Here is a 10606-nt window from a genome sequence, read left to right as displayed (position 1 = left end):
GAGTTCTGCACTTGTAATTAGGAGATCTGGGTTCTAACCCTACCACTGCCATTAATTTATCTGTGGCCTTTATAGAAATCACCTTATCCTGATGCTGGCTCCTTATCTGTAGCTCTAGCACTCATTAATTCCACAAATATGTACTGCCTACTATGTGCTAGCACTAGGCTAAGTGCTAGTGAATACAGGAGTGAAAATAACCAACATTTAATGAAAGCTTCCTTTATGCTTGGTTTTTTGCTGATGGAACCATATGCACTCTCATTTAATCTCTTATGAGATAGCACTACCGTGATATTTTCTGTACGTTACACAGAAGGGGACTGAGGCATAGGGAGGTGAAGTAACTTTTCTAGCATACCAAAGGACGTAGTGAAGACAGGACTGGATTGCAGACACTGGGGCTTCAGATGCCATTCCACGAACCGCAGCGAATCCTTGCCCTCATAATCTGATAACTATTCTGCGGCTTGCGCTTTGGTCGCAGTCCACGGGTACTGGGTTGAGCATCCTCTTCTTAATTGGAGGGTGCAATGACGACGGAATACGTTGTCGTCAACGAGATACGCTCCTGCTGGTTACCGCAGCTTCTACGCTGGGAACGCAAAGTGGTAGGAGGTGTCAGCAGGTCACGCGCGCCGGCTTCTCTGAGCGTCCCATTGGGTAGAGAGGAGCGTGCGGGTCACGCCAGCAGGACGCACGTCTCTGACCTCGGCAGAGGGCGGGGAGAGGGGCGTGCTTCTTGCTCCCGGCTCCTCCGACAGCTCCTCAGACCAGCGGCTTGGCCAGGCCTAGGGCTCGTTTGCCCCGCCCCGCTGCCCGCGCCTTCGAGGCGTCCACTTCCTGGCCCTCCCCACTTTTAGTGAAACCAACGAGAGGACACCGCCCACATCTAGAGCAGCCCGACCAGGAGCGTAACCGAGGGGCGCGCAAACGTGAGAGGAAAGCCCTACGCAGTTGCGCTTTCCCACCCCTGAGTCGTTCTAGACGCGGGTGAGTGCCAGGGCAACGGTCTGCATCTAAAGCGGCCCCGGTAGGGCCCGACCCCGCCTGTGTTTGGGGGATGGCCTGGGCCTTGGCCCACTCCCAGCATGCTCTACGCTGGGTACCCGGGCAGGTGCTTCGGGAGGAGTAGTGGGGGGGGCGGGGCGTGGATGGAGAGACTGAGAGCCGCCTTCCTGGAATTCCTCCTTGGCCCTTCAGTGGGGTCTTGTAGTGTCCATGACCTCCCTGTCACTTGTGCTGTCCATTTCATCCTCCTTTCTGTTCCATACTCCACCCCAACTATCTTCACCTAAAACCCATCTTAAAATCACTTGAATAGTTTTGTTTCATTTGTGCCCATATGCAGTTTTAAGTTTCCCTCTCTTCTGCACCAAATATCTTATCATGTGCATCTCCAGTGTTACTTTTTTTTTGCCTCCCCTAGTGGAAAAAAGATCTATTCCCTAGAAAAATTGGTACAAGTAATACATGAGTAGTATCCCAATCAGAAAGGCTCTTTCGAATGCCCTTATCAAGTTGGGAGACATGTGTGAATTACATATTGGCCAGAAATAATGGAGATTGCATAATATGAAATGTCAAAATCCTATCTAAGGTAATTTTAGATTGCATCTGATAATTTTGATATTAAGCAGAACTTGTTTCCTGTCAGTTCTCTGCCTTTGTAGAGCTGTGTTTATTGACCAAGTTCTGTGAGTGACACAAGAAATCCATCCTGCCTCTTTCCTCACCCTTCCCACACCCACTGAGGGATTACATTTGCCAAGTTATCCCACATCTGTCCCAGCAGAAGTCAAAGTCCATTTCCTCTACAAGATAATAAAGGGGTGGTTTCCTTGTAACAGTATGGTGATGTGTGCAAAATGTCAGTTGTGGTTAACAAGTCCCACATTTTTTTTCATTTATAGGAAAACAGTTATTCTGTAACTTCTTTATTAAGTTCTTGATAATGTGGATAGAAGCACTGCTGAGATCATTATTCTGTAATAGAAAAAGCATTAAATCAATGTCACGAGATCTAATTTCTAGTTCAGTTCTAACACTTGTGTGACTTTGGGTCAGTTACTTGAACTCTCTGGACCCTCTGTTTCCCTATCTGTAAAATGAGAGAAATGACATTGGGTAGCTTCTAAGACCCCTTTCAACTTTACAAGTCAAACAGAAAATCTCAGTAGCTAAGTAAACCATTCCCTGTAGCGATAGAGGGGAGACTGGGAAAATCTCAACAGTTGTATTTAATGTTGGCGTTTCTTTTAGTTTTTTAATTGAAATACAAGTGTAGACTTCCCCCCTTTTACTTCCCCAAAGAATAAGAAAATACCTTGAGAGGAAATAAAAATGTTCATTAATGGTCCCTAGATATGCCTATATTGACTCAGTTCTTATGCAAATAATTTAACTGTCTTCATTATGGACTTTTATTACATCTGTCAGTTGGAATATTTATTGGAAACCATTTAGTCTTAGGAACAAAAGGGTAAATATTAGCGTATATGGTGTCAGTCTCAAGAAACTTTCTTTGGATGTACTCAAAACACCTAAGGACAGCAGCCATCATTTAAATAAAGCACTGGGTTGACAAAAATGTCAGCACAGATGCCATTGATGATTTGCCAGTTGTTGGTGGTTTTATCTGTTCAATTTAAGGTTTTGATATGAAAGTCTATTTCTATCTGGGAGGTATATAAATAATATAACACAAGCTTGTGAAACAATTCATTTAGAGGGAATTATGGACAGATAACCTATGTAATATCGGTTTCTCAGGCTAATGCTTTGATGCAGTACTCCGTTAATTAAATCCCTATAGATAAAGTACAAAAATAGCCTCCCAGAAAAAAATTCTGCATAGAGATGTTGCTACAAAGTTCCAATTTATACTGAACAGTATGAATTGGAAGCTAATGAGTCTTAGAATCCTTGGTACTATATGCAAGTAACTTGATTTCAAGCTTGGGAACCTTTTTTAATGTTAAGAGCAAAATGTAACTGTATAAGGAATACCAAATCAAATCACTACACTAGTGTTCTCTCTAATACGTATCCTAAGGATTTCTTTCTTCTTTATAGGAAAAAATGCTTTCTGAAAGCAGTTCATTTTTGAAGGGTGTGATGCTGGGAAGCATTTTCTGTGCCTTGATCACTATGCTAGGGCACGTTAGGATTGGTTATGGAAATAGAATGTACCACCATGAGCATCATCACCTACAAGCTCCTAACAAAGAAGATATCTTGAAAATTTCAGAGAATGAACGCATGGAGCTCAGTAAAAGCTTTCGGGTATACTGTATCATCCTTGTAAAACCCAAAGATGTGAGTCTTTGGGCTGCAGTGAAGGAGACTTGGACCAAACACTGTGACAAAGCGGAGTTCTTCAGTTCTGAAAATGTTAAGGTGTTTGAGTCAGTTAACATGGAAACAAATGACATGTGGTTAATGATGAGAAAAGCTTACAAGTACGCCTTTGACAAATACAGAGACCAGTACAACTGGTTCTTCCTTGCACGCCCCTCAACGTTTGCTATTATTGAAAACTTAAAGTATTTTTTGTTAAAAAAGGATCCATCACAACCTTTCTATCTAGGCCACACTGTAAAATCTGGAGACCTTGAATATGTGAATGTGGAAGGAGGAATTGTCTTAAGTATAGAATCAATGAAAAGACTTAACAGCCTTCTCAGTGTCCCTGAAAAGTGTCTTGAACAGGGAGGGATGATTTGGAAGATATCTGAAGATAAGCAGCTAGCAGTCTGCCTGAAATATGCTGGAGTGTTTGCAGAAAATGCAGAAGATTCTGAAGGAAAAGATGTATTTAATACCAAATCTGTTGGGCTTTTTATTAAAGAGGCAATGAGTAATCAACCCAATTTGGTAGTACAAGGATGTTGCTCAGATATGGCTGTTACTTTTAATGGACTGACTCCTAATCAAATGCATGTGATGATGTATGGGGTATACCGTCTTAGGGCATTTGGACATATTTTCAGTGATGCATTGGTTTTCTTACCTCCAAATGGTTCTGACAATGACTGAGAAGTGAAACAAGAGCATGTATGTGATCACCTTATGGGACATTATTTGTGTTATCATTATTTGTAGTAACAACTACATATCTAACACAGCAGTATGTTTCTCCTTGTCCATTTGGTGACACTGGTTTAATCACGCATTAAAATTTAGTAGTACACTTTTAAATATGGTGGGTTTTTTCCTTAAAACATAAATGAAAATTTCAAACATGCTGGAAGAAATGTTTTAAGAATAATACTTTTGCAAATAAAGCATATATTTATAAATATATTTATGTGATAAATTCTAAATTATGAACATTAAAATCTGTGGCACATATTTTTGCTGATTGGTTTTAAAAGTTAACGTCTTTTTGGCTAAGATAGGCAAACGAATCTATAGTTGTGAACTTCTAATTAAAGTAAAACTTTCAGCTGTGTTTCCATTACTTCTAATGTTGGTTTATTTTCTAAGCCTCTGCAAGTGCCAGTGAATTTGCTTTCTCAAACTACATAAGCAAGCAACAAAGGAAATGATCTCAACCAATGTAAAAATGGAAGTTGAAAGCTATCCTTGAGAGAAAAAATCACAATTACTTACAGAGTTTAATAATTTTTCTGGGAGCTAATATAGTGGCATTCCTCAGCATCCACAATTTCAGTGTACTTCTCTAGGCAGATATTGAAATTTAAGTGAATGACTATGAAGAATGTAATGTCATTTAACTGTGTGGTTTCCCAGTTCATCAAGCTCTCAGCTGTGGCTCAGATAAAACTGTATCAGTTGATATTTATATATTCCTGCTTGGCAAACAAGTTCTGTGGAAGTCTCCTTTAAAAAACTTGATCATGTCTCAGCCTTTGGGCTAAGATTGAGTGTAGGTATCTGTTTTTACCAGTTTAACGTCTGATACATCCTCTCTCTGAGAACAATGTATTACATGGATGTCCTTCAGACATAGAACAGGAACTTGCCCCATCCATGCCTGCATTGACCTGGTATAGTGGTATCTCTGGGAATGGTGCACCACCTCAGGGACAACAACAACAACAACAACAAAAAAGCTTTTGGCCATCTGGCAGTTTCATTTACCTGAGTTAGTTGAGTCCTTCCTGTTTTTGTTTACCTGTTAAAATTTTGAAATTTTACCCATGTTTATGGTTGCACCATTTCCAGCTGTTTTGGGTGTGGAAAGCTTAACCTCACTATTCACCTTGGATTGCCATATCATTTGACTAATTTCAGTGGCTACCAAGAAGCTTTATCCAGTGGTGAATACAATAGCTCCTGTGCTTGTAAATGTGTGAAATACTTGGAGCTGACTTGTCCTATAATTGGGCCTTTATCTGCTGTATTAACTTAGATCCATAAGCACCTACAGGGTGTGAGACCATGACATTTTAGAGCACAACATTTTCTGTAACTGGGCTCATAATGATAGTGGTCTCCCACAGCTTTTGCAAACCAGAAAGAGAATTTCCTCAAGAGGACCTTAGATATCAAATTGTTGATCAGAATAGCATGTAAAAACCACTTGTTTTAATTTATCTAATTTTCCTTATTGGGGCTCTTGGGTTAAAATGAAGCATTATTAATCTTGAAAAACAATAAAACCCCTTTATCAGGCACCCTAATATGTGGCCTCAGATGCAAATTGTCACAGATCAAATCATGTTCAGTGTGAGTCCAATGATAAATAGTATGTCATTGACTGTAACACCCAGTCAGTGCTCCCAACACCACTATATTACATTTCTACTATATTTATCACCTTCAATTATGTAAGTGTATCAAGGTATAGTTGTAACAAATATATGAGTGAATGCATTCCATTGTTTGATTTCCTAATGGGTGCTAAGGTAACAATTGCTTTTTAAACCAAATTGATGTTTTTGATTATATTTTTATACATAAGTATTTCTTTATAAAATGTTAGTTGTCTTAAATAATGTGCTGTCTCTTTGAATGTATTTATACCCAGTCTTGTAGATAAAATATTATTCTGTAACATAGAAAATAGCGTTACTGAGGATATCATTACAGATTTACCCACCCTGCATTCAACAGCCAAAAACTGTAAATCTAACACCACTCTGTTACTCGTGGGGAGAATCAGAAGAATGAAGGTCTGATGGAAATTGATCATGATAGTGAATGTATTTTACATACCAGTGGCTACCATGCTAGACAACACAGCTGTAACACATTACAGAAGTGTGAGACCCACTGACTGAAATATGAATGATAAAAATCTTGAAGTTTCTTCTAAAAGTTGTATTTATCTTTTCAGTTGTCTTGAGCACAGTGGAAACTGCAACCTGACTTTTAGCAGGCCCCGGGTCATCTCCTTACACAAGTTCAATGACTAAATCTTCCTTCTCAAAAATAAAACATTGGATTGGAGCAGTGTGCACATTAGACCTCTTGACTTTTTTCATGTAGATAAAAGATTGCTTATGTGTCAAATCTGACTTATAATGCCCAGATTTTTCTGTAGTGCATTAATTTTTTAGTAAAATAAAATGTTTAATATATTTTTAAATTTTATTTATTTCTGGAAATAGGGGAGGGAGGGAGAAAGACAGGGAGAGAAACATCTACATGTGGGAGACACATCGATTGGTTGCCTCTCACACGCCCCCAACTCGGGACCTGGCCCACAACCCACGCATGTGCCCAGACTGGGAACTGAACCTACAACCTTTATGACTCACAGGCTGGCACTCAATCCCCAGAGCCACGCTGGCTGGGGCTCAATACTTCTATTTTTAGAGTGTTTAAATTGGAGAATAGGCACCAGATGGTCAAAGTTAGGGTACTCTGACAGGTCATTTGAGAATGTAGAGTCACCTGCCCTGGAATTGTCACAGGCTGTTTGAGTTAGAGCAGTAGTTCAAACAGATTTCCGTGCCCCACCCCCAGTTCCTGACTGAGGTCTTCAGTGTCCCATTTCTAACAATTTCACAGGTGATGCTTACGCTTCTGGTCCACAGACCACACTTTCAGAACCACTGGAGTACAGATTAGGCAGGAATAAAATTCCTTAAGAGGAATGTACTACATTTTAAGAGATTCTGAAGAGTGGAAGCAAGGTAAACCCTTACCATGACTGTTACATATGGAATGTACAGCTGACGCAAATCAATGGCCTTGCGTAAATCACCAAGGATACTTTAAAGTTCAAAGTACAATACAAACAGGGACTGCTGGGTATGTGTACAGGGGAAACTTCAGTGAATATCACCTAGTTACTGAGGCAGGTTTGGACTTGTGGCTTTAAACCTCTCTGATGAACAGAAGTGAATCTATGGTTATATACTTTTCTTTGAAATTTATGACAGGCAGGCTTACAAAAAAAATTCTTTATCCAAGTCACCATCAAAAGCAAGATTCATATTCATTAATTACATTTTTCTCACTTTCTTCAACAAACCTGGTGTCCTATAATGAGGTACTAATCGTGAGACACATTTCATCCCAACATTGATTGGTTGCCAAGGAGACTCCACTGCTACCCTGCACAAGCTCATGTTTCCCCTCCTCCTTTGTGCTAAAAGAAGGGGAAACTGTGGGTCAAGGGCAAGATGCTAGGCAAGTAGAGCCTATAGATCCAACCTAATAATAGAGATGTGAAACGAACAATATGTTCTCTCTCTATTCCATCCATCAGCAGCAAAAGTACTTGAGTTCAAATGATAAAATGTGGTTTTACACTTCAAGGAATACCAACATCCAAAAACAGTCAGAATATGCCTCCTTGCAAAAATCCAAGGGAAAAAAACAAAGGGAAATTGGCATCTACCTGACAGGTCCAAATGTCCTCTATCCCTGGCATCATTGGAGTCAGATTTCCCTAGAAAGAGAAACTGCTATTCTGAACAGAATTGTTCCTTATAATGACCCCAATCAGCAGTAAGGGTAGTCCCTTCACAGAGTTACAAACGTTTGGATTCCTAGAAACTATTTGTTATTTCTCTTCCAGTACTATGCCATTGAATCTTGCATAAAATCCCAGAACTCTGGTTCTTCGTGGCTTTCCACTCTGCAGTCAGTATTATCAGTGTCACTGTCTGCTTCCTCATCCTCTTCATTCAGTGTTCTCTGAGTCAGGTTCTGAGTCAGTCTGTGAAAGGAAGGATCCTGCACAGCGGATAAGCTGTCTGTAGCAGCTCCTATGTCCAAGGCTACAGAGCCCATATCTTCCCAAAGGTGTTCCAGTTTTTCTTTCTGCTGCTGGCTCAGTGCAGTAGCCAGTGATTTCTTCAGACATTCATAATTAGGATGATACTCCCTTTCATATTCTTCTGCAGCACTGGTGACTTGCACAGAGTCCATCTAAGCCTGTACTCAGAACAGCAGATACACCTACCAATGTGAGTGAGCTGTGAAACTCATATAACACCAAGCTCATTAAACAAGTCAGGTTACTGACATATTTAGTCTCCTGATTCATCTTGGAAAGACTCAAAATCTTGCATCCATTCCATTGCAAAGCTGTAGTCAATGATGTCAGTTTTATTCATGACCACAGCGAAAAGAAGCTTGGTTTTTGTACAAGATAGTGCAGGCATAGAGCATATTGGACATGAGAGTTACTGAGTTGGTACTTCTTTGTGCGTCCTTTACATATATGATAGTTGTTGGAATTGAGGATGACAGGGCTTTGGTGATGATTCTCCCAGAAGCTGACCAGGTGAATACTTCAATCTGCCTAGGTGTGTTAATCAAAACATATTTAGTCATGTTCTGGCCCTTCTCAATGTTATCACCTGATCGAATCTGGTAGCAAAGAGATTGAGTGAGGTCACTATGCCACTGCTGGGCCCAAGTCCATATTGTTTCATGAGTTCTTTATACTGTGCAATGTCACACATATCAATATTGGCAGGGAAGGGAACCTCTTGCACAGCTGTGTCCAGATTGATCACATTTGGTGCAGAGCCTTGGCTATGCAGATATCGTATGAGCCTCTCCAGTAAAACTGTGTTCCGTGAAAGCAGGAACCTTGACAGCCTCATTTTTCATCCCCAGTGCCTGTGTTTGAGTCAAAGTGATGACAACTACCAAGCAGCAAGATTTCAAGTGCTCCTGTAATGCATTTAAACAAACCCATCTATTGGGCTTTTTCTTAAAACAGGGCACACCTGTATTCAAAACATTCCTGAAAACAGTCTGGTGATGATGTACCACTAATTTGCCCTTCATTTGTTAAGAATATGGTGTTCCTTTTAGGGCCAGCTAGATTGGATTAATGATTCAATGTTTTAGTGGTTACACGAAGAGCACAGTTGTAAAAGTTTAGCTTTCTTTTGGCATACAAAGGAATTCAGAAATGTTTGTCAACCTCCCTGCAAAGGAGTCCTGCAAAGTAATTTAAAATAATCACCAATTCCCATATCATCATATATAAAATACTGTAATGTCTTTAAAGGGTAATGGGAACAATGACTCCTTGGGAAAGTATGAAATGAAATGATGATGTACATCTGGGGTCTCTATCATAATGAGAGAAATCCACCCTTATTAGTATGGAGTCTATACCCTATAATGTTCCCCAAATATACTGAGTATCAGCTCAACACCAGACCTGGTGTTTTGTATACAGCAAAAAGAGCCCAAACTCATGATTCATAGAGAGTCAAATAATCACTTTGTGTGAGCTTTGCTTGAGCAGTAAAACAAGCCATGTTTTATTAGAATGTGGTGGTCCTTTTGCCTTAAAAGTCCTGTATTTGTTAAATACTATCTATTTCTTTTATCCCACATAATTTCCACCTCTCTGATAGTTTTCACTAAGGCCACACTGGTTATATCATTGCTGGCAGGAGGAGCAGGGCCTAAAAATAAGACTGATTTTTGATAGATGGATGGGAGCAAAGGAGGAAGGACGCCCTTAATATGTGACAGGCTTGCATTTGAAAAAAATTAAATACTTTGATCTAGTGATGCAACATCCACCTGGGTACTCAACGTATCGAATGGGGACATTCTAATTTTCAAAACCCCAGCCCCATACCATGGGAGGGGAAAAAGGAAAAACTGCCCCCAGCTTGACCGTAGAGAGTACTGGTACTGAGAATGTTTTCCATATTTACCACTCTAAAGCACTTGCCTCTAAAAGGCTTCAGCCTGGTTGGTGTGGCTCAATGGATTGAGCACTGGCCTATGAATCAAAGAGTCAAGGGTTCGATTCCCAGTCAGGGCGCATGCCTGGGTTGCCAGGAGGTTAGGTGAGGGGGCGCATGAGAGGCAGTCACACATTGATGTTTCTCTCCCTCTCTTTCTCCCTCCCTTCCCCTATATCTAAAAATAAATAAAATCTTTAATAAAAATATTTTAAAAGGAAGCTTCAGGGAATACTGCCCATTTTCCATTCCAGTGCAATCCAATAGAAGTACAGGATCTGGCACAAATAAGCCATGGTTTGTGGCTTATTTGTGCCCAAAATCTTCTATTACAAAATCATAAGCACATAATTCTGTAACAACATCACACTCAAGCACACCATATGACATTTTAGGTGAAATGTTCAAATTCAAAACTATAAATCGCTACACCCATATTAATCTACCAACCACACTCAAACAGGCAT

At 40.2% G+C, this 10606-nt stretch overlaps 1 protein-coding gene, 1 non-coding gene and 1 pseudogene across 2 annotated transcripts; 2 read left to right on the top strand and 1 right to left on the bottom strand.

Moving 5' to 3' along the window:
* Positions 1–792: 792 nt before the first annotated feature.
* On the top strand, positions 793–6427 carry C1GALT1C1 (C1GALT1 specific chaperone 1). Its single transcript, XM_037055548.1, has 2 exons — positions 793–993; positions 3076–6427. The coding sequence occupies exon 2, from the start codon at positions 3082–3084 to the stop codon at positions 4036–4038; it is 957 nt and encodes a 318-aa protein (XP_036911443.1). The 5' UTR covers positions 793–993; positions 3076–3081; the 3' UTR covers positions 4039–6427.
* On the top strand, positions 4860–5046 carry LOC118993287 (U2 spliceosomal RNA). Its single transcript, XR_005067829.1, has one exon. It is a non-coding gene; the product is annotated as a U2 spliceosomal RNA (small nuclear RNA).
* A 1547-nt stretch (positions 6428–7974) lies between the features above and the next one.
* LOC118993283 (GPN-loop GTPase 1-like) lies at positions 7975–8985 on the bottom strand (annotated as a pseudogene).
* Between the last annotated feature and the right edge of the window lie 1621 nt (positions 8986–10606).

Source organism: Sturnira hondurensis, unplaced genomic scaffold (assembly GCF_014824575.4).
Source record: "Sturnira hondurensis isolate 20B ecotype Veracruz unplaced genomic scaffold, ASM1482457v3 Scaffold0008671, whole genome shotgun sequence".
NCBI lineage: Eukaryota > Metazoa > Chordata > Mammalia > Chiroptera > Phyllostomidae > Sturnira > Sturnira hondurensis.
This window is presented reverse-complemented; position numbering and strand designations above follow the sequence as displayed.